The 17,237-nt window shown below is 35.8% G+C and overlaps 1 protein-coding gene across 1 annotated transcript in view; it reads left to right on the top strand.

Annotated features, from left to right (window-relative positions):
* The window catches only part of LOC145996710 (guanylate-binding protein 7-like), a 339,895-nt gene that overhangs the window by 199,879 nt on the left and 122,779 nt on the right, over window positions 1-17,237 (top strand). Inside the window, exon 6 of the mRNA XM_083133231.1 lies at window positions 8,941-9,076. Within this exon, the coding sequence (XP_082989357.1) occupies window positions 8,941-9,076 (136 nt within the window). The remainder of the gene's footprint in view (window positions 1-8,940; window positions 9,077-17,237) is intronic.

Here is a 17,237-nt window from a genome sequence, read left to right as displayed (position 1 = left end):
GAAATATCACAGCGTGGGTTCGAAGTAAAACAGAAATCCTGGAGTTGGTCATTGAATTCAGATCTAATCGGCTTTTGGTCATCAGACATCTTAATTTGTTTGGAAGTACAAGCTTCAGTTTCAGGATTATCAATTTTTCTTTTCACTGTTCCATGTCCGGTTGATGCTTTGCAAATTTTCATGTGTTTACTTAAATTAGCAATGCTAATTATTTTTCCGCATTGAGTACAAGGCTTAGTAGGTAACAAACAATTCATTTTTGAACCTGTTTCGCTACATCTTGCCCTATGCGTGCTAATATTACTTTTGGAGATTGATTTCCCAAAAATAACACATTCGATGAAATTGGTAGATGACATTTTTTTTAATATGCTTTTCGTAAATAACAATAAGACGCACAATCAACTCAAAATTCAATAAGATTCTTTTAAACTTACGATAATTGATAGAATGTAACTTAAAAAAGACAATAGTTATAATTATAATATTTTTTTTCAGCTCTGATATTTATATATAAATTTTCTCGGAAAAAAATACAAAATTCAATGCAAATACAAATTCATACAAATTCAATCTGTGTGAAAAACAACTTGAACCACATTCAAAATAAAATAATTGTAGCTATTACGATAAAATTTTCAGCTATGTTATTTATATAGAATTTCCGGAGACAACAAATAACATCTGATCACACCAAAACTCAATCTGATTGAAATTACTATGAAAAAAAAACACTTTATACACTTTTTAAACTTAAAAATAATAAATAGTACGTAGCTTTAAAATAAATTAAATACTTAACTTTTAACAAAAAATGTATAGAGGAGCACTGCAACAACACGTCCGCATTCTTCAAACACTCTCACGATACTGACTGATCTGTAATGCGAAAACCCTTTAAATAACCTAAGCGCGGACCGCGTTGAAAACATCAGAAACATAGAACCAATCAGAACAGCTTCGTAAAAACACTCAAAGACATCATAGATGTTTTGATGCCTGATGAGAAGAAATGAACAAACACACAATCTGAGATGATTCCGACACACAATGTTAATGCATGGAAACAGAGGAGTTGAGTGGTAAAAAAATGTTCCGATTTTACGTTCTGATTAAAATGGCAGCCTTAAAGATTGGCGACGATCTAGGAGACATTTGCACCACATTTTGGTTTGCCTCCACACTATGACCTCTTAATGCTAAGCCTTGTCTACCAAGAGAAAGTAAAATTTCCTTACACCCCTCCCCCTTCAGTTTTTTTGGAACAAAATCGCCATCACTGGGCTTTAAGAGTGGCCTGGAGGTTGGCATCAAAAGAGTTTTCCTGCCCCGGCGCGATACAGAGACACCTAGTGACATATCAGGGAACTAGGAATTCTTCTCGGTTGTGTCCTAAACCAGATGACAGAGCACAGGCTGTGGGCCAGAGGACCTCCCCCCCATGGTGGAAAGACTTGCCACCATGCCTACCCCCTGCCTTCCCCACCCCATCCCCTCCGTGACCGCTGCGAAAGGGCACCACCAATTTGTTACATTTCATTCTGGTTCGGGATTCTTTCAAGATTTCTCCACTCTCAAAATATTCACTGCTGGCTGGCCCTTGCATAGAAAGTGGCTACGGCAAACAGTCAGGACCTTCACAAATGAGATTTGGATTGAATAAATTTTGTTGATTACAGTGGCTGATATAATTATGTGGAATTTCTCATAGTGCGGTTGAGATTATAAATTGAGAGTAAATAAGGAGGTAGAGATTATCAGTTGAAAGTAACGACGAATCTAGTTAGAATAACTAATTGAAAGTACGCTGTGGCTGTGTAGTCTTGCTAATGGACCATGTTAAAAATGTAAACATAAACATTGATGAGGTCTTGCCCGGTCCCCCCGGAACTTCCGGTTTAGGCCAGTTCCCGTTGTTTCCAGTACAGATTCACCGGCATACGAAGTAAGAAATGAGCGCTTGTTTTCATCATTGTGCGACGATAGTCAAGAAAGGTATTTGTTAAAGTTCTACTATGAAGGAGTGGACGTCAAGAATCCGTCGGATGATCAACTGCAGAGCAGATTATTAAAACATGACGTGTCTTTGTGGCCGCCAGTTGTATAGCATACTACCACTACGTATCTCATGTACATGCACGACAAACTGAAAACGTACGAAAGTTTAGATATACGTATTCAATTATTTTGTAAATGGAAAAGTGAGGGAAAGAGAATTCTATAAAACTAGTGATATTATTATATTATAAAGTATGCTTAAGTGAATCTTTGTCAACAAATCTGCAGAAGTAACGACACATGCAAATGCTATTAAATATGTGTGTTTTCAACTTTGCCGGGAGAACCTATGATATGACATGCCATTTTCACTTGCACGAATTTACTTCAAACAACAAGGGAGTTTTCAGACTGAAGCGACAAGCGATATCGAGATTTCGCACAGAAGCATTCGATCTAAAGCAAATAACAGGCTGGGTCAACACAATGCACAATATTGATAAAACGGCCCAGTCCGAGCAACATGAAAGCGAGAAGCGACACCTGTAATTTGTCGTGTCGCTTTAATTGGGAAGGTGTTGTTTATTTTTTTTTAATGTTGGTTTCCAAGAGACACGTATCGCTTCAGTCTGAAAGCTTCCTTTCGAACCAATTCACCACGAGAAAATGCACGTGTCGCTTGGACTGGTCTGTTTTCTCAGTTCTATGCATCGTGTCGCCTCGGTTTGTTGTACTCGTATGCAAGGTGGATGGTTTTCTTTAGAATAAGGGGCCATTGCTTGTCGCTTCGGTGTGTAATCCCCATGCCACTTGAAAGTGAATCCTCAGTGATCAACGAAATGTATCGAACCGAAGGGACGCGACAAGTTGCACTTGTCGCTCAGGTTCTCAATGGCGTGTATTGTGCCGCCTGAGACTTGATTTCCCATGCGAGGTAAATGTTTATTTATAGACTAAATGGATCTGTGTTGCTTGTCACTTCGGTGTGAACCACTGCTGTCGCGTGTCGCCTCGGTTTGAAACCTTACTAAGAGAAGTTCTTTTCACCACAACACAATGCGCAGATAAGCGATCGACATGCTTGTAACAAAATGCAAGTCGCACAAATCCTTTCCGGGTACCAATCTTTTTTTCGTTCTGCTTGTATCCACAGGTTTCGTCTCTCTACGTCCTTCGGAAACCTGCGAAGTAATACTTGACTCAATAAATTTGTTCCCGATCGAACTGTGCAACCATATGGTATGCAGCTGACACGCTATTTCCTTGTAAAAGAATCTCCACTTTGCCGTTTCATATTATCGTTCATAGCACCATAAGCGTAACCGGATGTTCCAGGGGAGATAGACGAGTGTGCAGGCTACACAATAGCTCCACCTTTAACACCGTCTATATAAGATGCAAATGTATAGCATACCAGTGGCAGTGATAACGAGGCAGAGGCATGTAGGTGGTTTCTTGTGGATTCAAAATTTGTATCTAATAGTAATAAGCACAAAAAATGGTAACAGTTATTATTTTAACTACTACGAACAGTGCTGATAATAATTCGAGATGGACGGGAGCGAGACTATTTCGAATTTAAAGAAAAAAGGCTCGGACATGTGGAATGACCTAGGGATAATCAGACGACGCGAAAGACAAACCAATGGAACAAAATGTACAACTACAGTAGTAGCAGTGATGTAAGGAAACGAATAGGTAATCATTGAACTTACACTTTATGTATTACACATCTTAAAAACAGCTCAAACGTATTTGAAACTTTCTACATGTTATCAATTTGTATCATTATGACACGTGCTTCCCCTCGGACTAATATTTATTGTTGTTAATTTCCTTTCTCGTTGCGCAAATGTTTATTGCTTCTTACAGTTCTAGAAATATTTTTAATGTTATTATTCGTAATCCCTTTAATTTGCTGCGTGATTTTTGTGTTATTTAATATTAAGACCTATTACGATGATGTCACAGAATAGTGACTCACCTGTATGTACAGGGAGTCCATAAAGTCCTGCAAAAAACTAAAAAACTATAACTTGAAAACTATTAAGTTTATTAACAAAATTTTTTGTGTGTACTTACAGCAAGGTTCAAAGTTTATTTCCTGCTTGTTAAGTTCATCGCAAAACCTCCAATTGTGCACCATTCACGTCCAAACACTGTTGCAGTCTTTTTGTGAAACCGAGAATTGCGTGCTGATGGTGCTCTCCTGGGATATTCAGAATCCCATCTCTTATTTTGTCCTTCAGGTCGTTCAGATTAGCTGGTTTCTATGAATACACCTCGGTCTTTACATGTCCCCACAGCCAGTAATCGCAAGGTGTCAAGTCTGGTGATCTTGCAGGACAAGGTGTGGGTCCTCTTCGGCCAATCCATCTCTCCTGATTCACAGAATTCCATTATCATGTCACAGTCTTCGTCTTTCAGCTCGTGTACAAATTTTAACATGTAGGGCCGGGCCTTCACCTTCTTGCGTATGATCTTGTGTAACGTTGACTTCGGTATTCCCAGTTCTAAGGATCTTCGTTTAAGCGATTTCATTGGACTCCGGCCTACGCTGTCCTGCACTGTCTGCATCACATTGTCACTCGTTCCTGGCTTTCCACACACTTCCCGTTGCCTTGAACTTTTCATACCATCTCTTGATACTTGAGTCTGCTGGGAGTGGTTTCCCATGCGTTGTTTGGAACTTTCTCCTCACTGAAACACAACATTTTAACTTTGCAAACCACAGAACACACTGTGCCTTTTCCTGGATGGACGCCATCTTAAGTCACATGATCACGTGATTACCAGTGCAAGCGTCACTGAGCAGTGTGGCCAGAACAAAACTTTAAACTTCCACCCTTCTCACCCAAAAAATGTGTATTGTTAAACGCAACAGCTAAAAAGTTATAGAGTTTTAGTTTTTTGCAGGACTTTATGGACTCCCTGTATATATCTTGTAAGACCTGATGCTATGGTAATTATGGACTGTGTTTAGTTTTTAGCTTTGGCTTTCGCACCCCTCAGGATAAGTCACGTATCATATCTGGTCATCTTGCTCCGAAATAACTACAAGTATTACGGTCACAATGGCAGTCTTACGGATGATGTCAAGATGGAATGTTTACTGGAAACCGAACAATTGAAATATAACACCACCGAGAGTGTAGATACGTTGATTGATTGGTTGATTATTTTTCGTCGCTTTTCTGTCACTTTTGGCTAATCACGACATAAAATGGTGATTACATGGAATTGATGAAGGGATACTCACAAAGAACACCCGTTCCCTGGCAACTGATACTTCCCACCTCCCCATTACTTTCAATTGATAATCCCCACCCCACCATTATTTTCAATTTATAATCCCCACCTTCCCATTACATTCAATTGATAATCCCCACCTCCCCCATTACTTTCAATTGATAATCCCCACCTCCCCATTTCTTTCAATTGATTATCCCCACCTTCCCATTACCTTCAATTGATAATACCCACCTCCCCCATGACATTCAATTGATAATCCCCACCTTCCCATTACCTTCAATTGATAATACCCACCTCCCCATTTCTTTCATTTGATTATCCCCAAATTCCCATTACCTTCAATTGATAATTCCCACCTCCCCCATTACATTCAATTGATAATCCCCACCTTCCCATTACCTTCAATTGATATTACCCACCTCTCCATTTCTTTCATTTGATTATCCCCAAATTCCCATTACCTTCAATTGATAATACCCACCTCCCCCATTACATTCAATTGATAATCCCCACCTTCCCATTACCTTCAATTGATAATACCAACCTCCCCATTTCTTTCAATTGATTATCCCCACCATCCCATTACCTTCAATTGATAATACCCACCTCCCCCATTACATTCAATTGATAATCCCCACTTTCCCATTACCTTCAATTGATAATACCCACCTCCCCATTTCTTTCAATTGATTATCCCCACCTTCCCATTACCTTCAATTGATAATACCAACCTCCCCCATTACATTCAATTGATAATCCCCACCTTCCCATTACCTTCAATTGATAATACCCACCTCCCCATTACATTCAATTGATAATCCCCACCTTCCCATTGCCTTCAATTGATAACACCCTCCTCCTCCATTTATTTCAATTGATAATACCCACCTCCCCCATTACATTCAATTGATAATCCCCACCTTCCCATTACCTTCAATTGATAATACCCACCTCCCCCATTACATTCAATTGATAATCCCACCTTCCCATTACCTTCAATTGATAACACCCACCTCCCCCATTACTTTCAATTGATAATACCCACCTCCCCCATTTGATAAGACCCACCTCCCCACTGCTTTCAATTGATAATCCCCACCTCCCCATTATTTTCAATTGATAATCCCCACCTCCCCATTACCTTCAATTGATAATCGCCATTACTTTCAATTGATAATTTCACCTCCCCATTTCTTTCAATTGATAATACCCACCTCCCCACTACTTTCAATTGATAATCCCCACCTCCCCATTACTTTCAATTGATAATCCCCATTACTTTCAATTGATAATCCCCACCTCCCCATTACTTTCAATTCATAATCCCATTACTTTCAATTGATAATACCCACCTCCTCATTACTTTCAATTGATAATCCCCATTACTTTCAATTGATAATACCCACCTTCCCATTACTTTCAATTGATAATCCCCACCTCACCCATTACTTTCAATTGATAATCCCCACCTCCCCATTACTTTCAATTAATAATCCCACTTCTCCCATTACTTTCAATTGATAATTCCCCCTCCCATTACTTTCAAGTGATAATACACACCTCCCTATTACTTTCAATTGATAATCCCCACCTCCCCATTACTTTTAATTGATAATACCCACCTCACCCATTACTTTCAATTGATAATCCCTACGTCACCCATTACTTTCAATTGATAATCCCCACCTCCCCATTACTTTCAATTAATAATCCCCACTTCTCCTATTACTTTCAATTGCCCCCTCTCCCATTACTTTCAAGTGATAATACCCACCTCCCCATTACTTTCAATTGATAATCCCCACCTCCCCATTACTTTCAATAGATAATCCCCACTTCCCCATTACTTTCAATTGATAATCCCCAACTACCCATTACTTTCAATTGAAAATTCCACCTCCCCATTACTTTCAATTGATAATCCCCAAGTTCCCATTACTTTCAATTGATAATACCCACCTTCCCATTACTTTCAATTGATAATCCCCACCTCACCCATTACTTTCAATTCATAATTGAGTATTATTGAGAGTATTATGAGTATTATGTCTCAATAATGTTAAATTAAAATAAATATAATTATATTAAATTAATTAATATATTTTTATTACATGAATTAGGTAAGAAGGCGGTATAACAACAGTGATATAACATTATGTATTCATTATCTAGCTTACGTGTAGTTAAGGTCGGCAAACTTTGTAAAAAAATAGAAACTGGCCTGGAAAGGAAATTAATGTCAAATAGATAAAGAATATAATATTTATTGAGCATGAAAAAATGATGTTAGATCCAGTTGACGAAAGTAAAATTCCTGGTAATATTTTGCATGTTATTATAAGTAGTAATAATTGTTGTATAAATCTTCTTTGGTACTGTCATTCATGGTCGTATTGCTTTCCAATATTTTTGCGGAAATAAACAATTTGCGATTAAACAACAACCTTATTTTCATTACTTAATTGGAAGTTATTTTATGATCTCATTATTTTCATTATTTAATTTTTTGTACTTGGTAAGTCTTTGGGGGGGGGAGGTTGGGACATCTGGATCCCCCCTAAATACGTCTTTCGCGGTAGGGGTCGAGATAAAGTTACTGTGTCACTGGTTCCAATTCACGGTAAATATGCTCTGCTTCTCTACACTCAAACATACACAAAGTCATGGTCTTCCTGCTTTCTTGGTTTCTTGCCTGGGAAAGAGGCAATAATTCAAGCTGTGACAGCTACCGGACCTTCTGAGGAAGGGACGGAACCCAGCTGTGCAGAGGATTCAAACACCCGCGCGAACTAGCCCTCCCCGTCAGCCTGAAGCAATTTTTGAACAGAGACATCTAATGGCCAAGTGGCGAACTATGATGGATGAAATTCGGCTGAAGCGGCCGTATCTTTCGCCGTCGATAATACAAGACATTTTTAAACAATCATTTTGGGCTGTGCAAGTGACTTTTGAAAGAAAAGCTCTCCCTAGCTTAGTCATAAAAGGATTGAGCATTACGTTAGTATGCATCATAATGGCCATTTTCGTTGGTGCTACCCACAAATCGTATAACCATTCTGTGCTTATTTACGTATTTCCTTATGGGAAATTGAAAAAAAAAATAATGAAATTTGTGCACATTTATCGAACTGAAATTGCATAAATGTGTCATGTACTCAAAGTTCCATAAAGTAAGTTCACATCTACTTCGTGTTTTCCGGAAATTTTTTTGTCCTAAAACGTTATATTCAACAAAATGCAAAAAAGCCCATGTTAAATTTAAGCGCTTTCCACGGCTACCTTCGCCAAACTCCACCTCCCTCTTAACATACAATTGTGAGGTTCTATCTATAACCCTTTAAAAGATGGTCTTGAACCCCCCCCCCACCGAAATGAATTCCTGGATATGTACCTGCTTGGAATTAAACATTAAAATAAAAATAGGGATGAAACAAATTTTTCAAAAAGGTTTGATTGAATCAATGACAAATTGTCCGACTGTATATGTGTAATGCGCTATATGAATAGCTTATTATAATATAATTTTCTCACATAACTTTTAATTCTGACATGGTAGCCACTTTTTGCTTTCACATTACCGTTAATATTGTAGTATGTACAATTGTTCAGCATACAGCTTGTCTGTACCAAAATCAGTGTTGACCAGTGTTATTTTAAATATTAATATCCATTTTCATTTATCTTCCACAGGATTATAATGGAAGCAATGCAGATGCATGCTATGTTCGGAAGTATATTGAAAGCATGTTCCAGAATATCGCTTGCTTTCTAATGAGCCACCCTGGAATGAAGGCTTCAAGAAAGGAGTTTCATGGAAATTTTGAAGGTAAATTACAATTATTGATTTATAAATCAAAACTTTAAACACTTGAACGTGATACACTTAAATATCATGGACCAATTATGGAATTAACGTTTTTAATTGAGGTGTAAACTTTTGTGACATTTCTAAATTATTTCAAGCCAAGACTTACTGTCCAATGGTCTCTTCTTCAAGAAATTAAAACGTTAGGTGTATCAATACATGTAAATTATAATGCTTTATTATGCACTATTATTCAGATATCAAAGATCATTTTTATTTGGTAATTTATAAGCAGGTTATAAAATTTAATTTGTGACTGATTTATGTTTTTAGTTTGTTTCAATTAGAACTTTTGATATTTTTGTAACTATTATTCCAATAGTGGATGGGACACATGAGATTAAGAGGAAAACAAGATAAGAGTTAATATTAACAAACATTAGAAAGTACTCCATTTTTATATGAATAAAGGCCTCCCTCACATAATTATAACCTATCAGCTACTCATAGATGTCAAGTTTTTGATAGCCTAATGCCGTACATACTAGCCTGCAGAATTTCATTCATGTGTAAGCACCTACTCAGTTTTCAAGAATGTGCCCATTTGTACACACCCATTCACATGAAATAGAATATGTGCTATAGAATTTGAGAAGTGAGTTTGTTCACATGGCTCAGAATTTCCAACACAAGATGAGTCCAGGCATGAGACAAGCTTGCTAGTTCTCTAGCAAAGATGAGACTTTGTCATCGCTGATTAGATGCAGTTGTAATCAGTCTTGAGAGAGATAATATGAAAAATGCTATGGCGACATTACATTATTATGTATGTGACATTCTCACGTGTAAGTCTCTAGACATGCAAACAGATTAAAAATTTATAATGGACCGATTTCATCAAATTTTCGTATGCTTAGTGGTGTCTGCTAACAAATGATTAAACTTGATTATGATAAGATAGCCTGAGTGCGTGAAAGCTTTATGAAACTATGCTATGTGTGTGATGCTTTGTAAGTTGGACTTCATTTTTCTGCAAAGTGCAATGCAGATGTTAATATTTTCATTGGTGTAGTATTGATGGTGAAGTATTGAAGTTCAAATATTTGAGCCTTATGGCATTGAAAAACTAATAATTTCCAAATTGTTTCATTTTCTTATTTACATGGAGTAGGACCACTTTCTGTGCATTTTCCCTACACACCATTGTGCATTTATTTCAGTATTGCCCGAATGGGCACTGCTACTAAAACAAACCCTGGGTGTATCCAAGAGTATGAATTTCTCTCCATGTTGCAAGTGCAAACATTTTGTTATGTTGAATATTAAGCTGGACACGATGTTTGAAAAATATGATGAATAATAATTTTCGGAATCCCATGTATTCCTTCAAGTTATGGCTAATCAAATGGAAGTTTCGCTGGTGAAATTCATCTTCAAACTGCCCTCTTCTCGTTGACATCTCTTTCTATTCCATCGGAAGTTTTATATTCGCAAGAGAATGAACCAAATCATACTTCCGTATGATCAATGCTTCTCTCCTTGCCTCCTGGCAGTGTTGCCAAACCTTATGGGCATAAAAGAACTAAATTTCACCTTAAATGGAGTTAAAACTCTCATGGAGCTAGATTTACGATGGCTGGATAAAGTGCCTTCTAGGGTAATGTTAGTTGTGAAAGGGGTGGGGGTTAACTCTAAATTGATGACAATTTATTCTTAGTTTTCAACATCTAGATCCCGCGGCATTGCCCATTTCAATAATTTCACGTCTAACATTGCACTATAGAGAAGTAGCCGGGGAGATAAGAGAGAGTGGGGCGACGCAGCCAATATAACAATATCACGTAACGTGCAAAATGTATAAAATATAATTATGACGAAAGGTGGTCTATGTGGGTCGGAACCAGAGATGGCATCAAAGTGGGGCACGGAGGGTGTGCATCCCAGTTCACAGCCGAACGAGTGCTCGAAAGATTGATTGATTGATTTAGTTTTTTTTACTTCATGTTTTGTGCCTCTTGGCTAATTTGTGAAGATGGGGATGAGTGATGAAATTGATGAAGGACATTCGCAAACAACCAAGCCCAATTGGGATTCGAACCCGGGTTCCTTGGCGTCGCAGCACGATGTGCTAACCACTCGGCCACAGGGTCCGGCTATAGTGCACGAAAGAGCCATATCTGGCTCCAAGAGAGGTAAGTTGGCACACTGCCATGGACAGAAGGGCTTGGGAAGACTCCCGTGGAAATAGTATCGCATGCCCTTAAAGAAGTAAGATACTAATGTACTTCATAAGCAATCATTTACGTTACTTCAAAAGTAAATAATTGCTTTATGTATTGCAATTTCATTACTGCAGTATTCCAATGTACTGTTATGTTACTAATACAGAATGTTTCTAAAGTTGAGCAACCCAAGGTTGATCGTCTATAATATGAAAACCATAAGAGATATTTACATCGGGTTTTCTGCATTATGATCCTTCATCCAATGAGATATATATTTCTTAAAGCTTGACATTATCAGTTTACTAGATGCAGAGAATTCAATAAATTAATAACTGGTAGAAGTCAGTTATTTTTCTCCCAGAAATGAACTTTTCAGTTAGAAATATATACATATATAAAAAAATATAAAATCGTCATAATTAGACATCTGATGACTGATATCATTTTAATCTGAATGTTTGTGACCTATATGGGTGATATGCAGCATTTGGTAAGTTTTGGACAGGTTTAAGTGAAAATGCGCTATTTTAGGGTTACACTAGCAGGTCAAAATTTTGTCAATAGTCTCAAGTAACATGTTCCTAAATATTGATCATACACAGAGTAGTCTCCCTCTCTGTTTGATGAATTTTATCCCTAGGGGGAATGGTATTTTGGGAGGGAACGACAAATTATTGGTAATTTAGTTACTTTTCCCACTTTGCAATACAATTGCAACACCTTTTATGTCGGGCAACTGGAAGCTCCATTTGATGATCACAGATGTGGCCTCAAGCATTGCTCTATTCCTGGAACTGTCAAATTTGGGCAGGGTTGAAGACCACCGTCCCTTTTCCCTTTTCTTTGTCCTTGGAATTTGGCAGGAAAATGCTACACTGATGAATGTGAAAGTTACAAATGAGTTGTCACATGATTGAAACTTGTCAAAACAGAACGTCTGCATTTTTATTAGTGGAACAATAGTATACGAAGATAGCGTATGTGGAATTTCTTACACAAGTGCAATATCCCTTTACGAAGTCACTTTTTAAAGAACAGTGTGGTTTTTTTCTTAACAATGAACTAGATTTCTTTGTGAAGCTAAAATGTTAGTGAAAAAGTTAGCATTACAAGTTCCAGACTGCAATATTGGGTATATGCTTTATAAAATGAATGAAATCTGATAAAGCTGGTGGTGGTGATGACTGTATTGATCAAAGGATCGGTTCTGAAAATTTGCAAGTGCATCTACAGAAGAAGGCAGAAGTAGTAAGGTCGTGAGTTCCTTTTGATTGTTGGTTCCCCGTAAACATAACACGGGCATGGCTTGTTGTTTCTAGTGATTAGGCTACATAACATTTCAAAATCACTGAATTAAAACACATGAGGAGTTGGAAGGTATCCTTTGTTGCAATTTTCAGTTTCATTGTCAAATTGATAGTTTTTTTAATTTGGCAGCAAGCTCATCACATTTATAAAATATCATGACTAAAAATACAGAAGAATCGATATTGAATTCATTATCTTCATCAATATTGATCATATAATTAAGTACACAATGATGGGCAATAGATATATAGTAGTTGTTTGTTTGATTGATTGAGTTGGTGTTTTAAGTCCACTTTATTCACAGTAAGGCTAATCGGGACTGGCCATACAATTTAGAGTTGAATCCAAACCACTATGTACCTCCACCGTTGATCATATGAGTACAAATAGCACTATGATATGAGATAGGTCAATTACATGTGTAATTTTGTGTACAAAGGAATTAACATAGGCGTAGCTACGGGGTGTGCCGGGTGTGCCTAGGCACACCCTAATGGGCTGCTTTATCAAAGAGAATTAAATACAGATATTTCAATAAGAGCGCGGCAGTTTGTAAGAAGTTGAAAATGTCATTACCTGGTACAAACATGTGCATTATCGCTGATGAAACGGGTGTCTATAGATTTTCGATTTTTTGATGTCATTGGAGAAAGAAGATATTTACTGCATTCACTCTGTACTTTTCTTCTATACCTGTCACAAGCTGCACGTGTGAGAGAGAGCTTATTCCAAGCTTACCCAAGTTGAAACTAAATTAAGAGCAACTCAGAAGCAGGGTAGATTGGAAGCCCTGCTCTTGCTATTTGTGGAACAGGAAAAAGCTTAGTCTATTGATGTAAATGAAGTTAATGATGAGTTTACATTTTACCTTTTGACAGACGTCTCTTGTTATAGATGACGTGTATTTTGATGTATTTTTTGTAACATTTATGAACATTTTATTTGTGTGTAATTTCTATGAAATTTGATTTTTTCTACTACATATATTCAGAAATTTTCAACACTGTCATTTAGTGAATTTATATTCCTTTACAAACATCAGTGCAGTTAAAGAGCCAAGTGATTGTGTTGCAAAATATGCTATTAAAAAAGGTAGAAGACCTCAGTTTTCTTTGTGCACACCCAAATATAAAGTTCTAGCTACGCCTATGGGAATTAACACATACTTAAGCATATTAAAAAGTATAAAGAATATAAAATAAAATTACATGTATAATTTTGAGTACAAAGGAATTAACACATACCCTCGAATGTATGTGGGTCCCCTCCCTCAAAATGTACAAAATTTTCATTTCAATCAATTAAACAATATGACACTGCTACTACATTAGTTTAACAGTCATGAGACAGTCTGATATGATATGATATGATTTATTTCCATCCACTTGATCTTATAATTACAAATAGCACTATGATATGGGATAGGTTAATTACATGTATGATTCTGAGTACAAAGGAATTAACACATACCCTCGAATGTATGTGGGTCCCCTCCCTCAAAATGTACAAAATTTTCATTTCAATCAATTAAACAATATGACACTGCTACTACATTAGTTTAATAGTCACGAGACAGTCTGATATGATATGATATGATATGATATGATATGATATGATATGATATGATATGATTTATTTCCATCCACTTGATCTTATAATTACAAATAGCACTATGATATGGGATAGGTAAATCACATGTATGATTCTGAGTACAAAGGAATTAACACATACTTATGCATATCACTGATCAACGATCAGAAGCAGGGTAAATCAACTTATGAATAATGATAAATACTGTGAGTTGCCAGAATTTATTTTTTCTTACTATCAACTTTCTCAACTTCAGTTACATTATTATCTAATTCACTGCTAATATTGTTCCAATGTATATGATTTTATTCCTATTGTATTTTACTGTACTTTCTTCTTCAATTTATTTGTAATCTGAATTTCATTTTATTTTTTAATTTTTTATCTGTTCTATTGTATGAGATTTCATTCCATTCATATTTTATTGTACTTTCTTGTTCATTTTCTTTGTAATCTTGAATTTTATTTTATTTTTATTTTAATCTGTACTTTTTGGGGTTAGGTGGTAGACCAGCAACAGTTGAACCTCGCCTAGCAATAAAGTCAATTCAATTCAATTCAATTCAATATTAAAAAGTATAAAAGAGTATAGAATAACTTAAAAAATAGAAGAAAAATCAAAGGTTATGGCTATTAGTGAACATAAAAATAGAAGAAAAATCGAAGGTTATGTCTATTAATGAAAAATATGATCTAACTACTCCTCTGTGCTATAAAACAAATACTTGATAAGCAAGCTTTTTATTGTTATTTTAAATTTGGTTGGATTATGATTCTTGAATTCCTCAGGCAGCTTGTCATAGTCTTACACCTTGAACTCCTAGACCACTATGTGTTTTGGCTGTGCGGACAGTAGAAAGGTAGAGGGAGTTATGCATACGAGTGCTGTACTTGTGTATGTCCAGATTTTTTGAGAAGATTTTGGAATTTGTATGAATAAAGTACAACGTTTCTAATATGTACAAACATGGAAGAGGTAATATTTGAAATTCATTGAAAATTTGTTTTGTTGCGTTTGAGAGGGATACATTCTTCATAATTTTTAATATGCGTGTTTGCCAAATAAAAATTTTCTGCATTTTGGGTGAACTGCCCCAGAAAGCGATACCATATGTGAGTACAGGTTGAATCTTTCCAAAATATACTGTCCTTAAATCATTCAAAGTTAAAACATTTCTCAAAATTCTCATCATGTAGCAGAGCCTGCTTAACTTTTGAGTTAAATTAGTAATTTGCATGTTCCAAGACAGGTTTGTGTCTATCCATACTCCTAAGAATTTTATTGCATTGCAATCTTTGACGACTTCATTGTTAATAATTACATTTAAGTTTTTTATTTGTTTTGTTGGATTATAATTTATTAGAACTGTTTTATTAACATTCAGGGAAAGCTTGTTGTTGTTTAGCCAGGTGTTTAGTTGTGTTGTGGTTGAAATGGAATTCTTTTGAAGTTGCTCATATTCCAGGCTTTTTAGTATATTTGTATCATCCGCAAAAATTATTGTTTGAGACTCTGATAAGGTTTCTGGAAGATCATTTATGTAGAGTAAAAATAAAACTGGTCCTAGAATTGAGCCTTTCGGTACACCTGGTCTGATTTGATTTTGTTAATATCTACATAGTGACATCTGTCTTTTAAATAAGACGTGAACCATTTTTTTCTAAACCTCTGATTCCATAATGGTCCATTTTATCTAGTAAAATGTCATGCTGAACCAAATCAAATGCTTTGGTAAAATCTAAAAATAATCCATGCACATGCATTTTTTTGTCTCTCGATTTTAGTATGTTATTTGTAAATTCAAAAATAGCTTCTGATATTCACTTACTTTTTTGGTATCCAAATTGATGTTTGGATAAAATGTATTTTTCTAAGAAAGTTACTAATCTATATAGCATAATTTTCTCTATTATTTTAGAGAAGACCGATAAAAGATAAATTGGCCTATAGTTTGAGCATTCTTCTTTGTTGCCTTTCTTGAATAATGGTCTCACTTTTGCTATTTTGTACTGGCTAGGAAAAATACCTGTTTCTAAAGATGTGTTGCAAATACTTACTAGTGGTTGTAAAATACTATTCACACATTTTTTTAGTAGAGAACTTGAAAATTCATCTGGCCCTGATGAATACTTATTTTTTAAATTTATAATTACCTTCTCGACTTCTCCCTCAGTTACTGGTGTGAGAAACATAGTTTTTGTGTTTCGGGGACTGTTGAAATATGTTCTTTATCTAGGTCTAGAGATTACTGCATTTTTATTTACGGTATTAAGAATGTTCACAAAGTATGTATTAAAAATTTGTGCCACATCAAGGGGATTGCTTATTTTCTCTCCATCAACCATTATTTCTATTTTTTCATTCATGTTCTTTCTTTTCTTACCAGTTTCATCATTAACAATTTCCCATAGTTTCTTTGATTTATTAGCAGATTTGCGTATTTTATCTGCAATGGCCAATTTCTTAGCATTGTTTATTACCTTCCTGAGAATAATTACATATTTTTTGTAGTGGTCTTTAAGTATGGGATTCTTGTTTTTCTGGATTTCTTTATATAATTTTCATTTTGTTTCACAGGACTTTTTTATCCCTTTAGTTATCCAGGAAATTGATTTTGTTTGATTTAGGGGTTGTCTGTATGTTTTGTATGGAAATGCTACTTCAAAATGATATTTTACTGTCTTTGTGAATAAGCTTACTTTTGTATTTAAATTTTCCTCCATGAGCACATCAGTCCAGTTTTCTTTCTTTAATGAATATACAAAGTTTCCTATATTTTCCTTGGTGAATTTTCTTTTTTCTACAGTAGTGATATGTTTTGCAGTTTTTTCTTTTATATTCTCTGGTATATGGATACTTATGAAACCTGCTTCATGATCGGACAAGGCTAAAGGTAAAATACATGTGGTGTATTCAAAAAAATCTTGGTTAATTATTATTTGATCAATACATAATTTACTTGTTGGTGTTATCCTTGTTGGTGAATTTATTGTTGCAATCAAATTATGGGAGGTTAGAATTGTATTTAGTTCATTTTTTCCGGACTGTTTTTTTAAAA

This window comes from Lepisma saccharinum, chromosome 13, assembly GCF_977018435.1.
Source record: "Lepisma saccharinum chromosome 13, izLepSacc3.1, whole genome shotgun sequence".
NCBI lineage: Eukaryota > Metazoa > Arthropoda > Insecta > Zygentoma > Lepismatidae > Lepisma > Lepisma saccharinum.
This window is presented reverse-complemented; position numbering and strand designations above follow the sequence as displayed.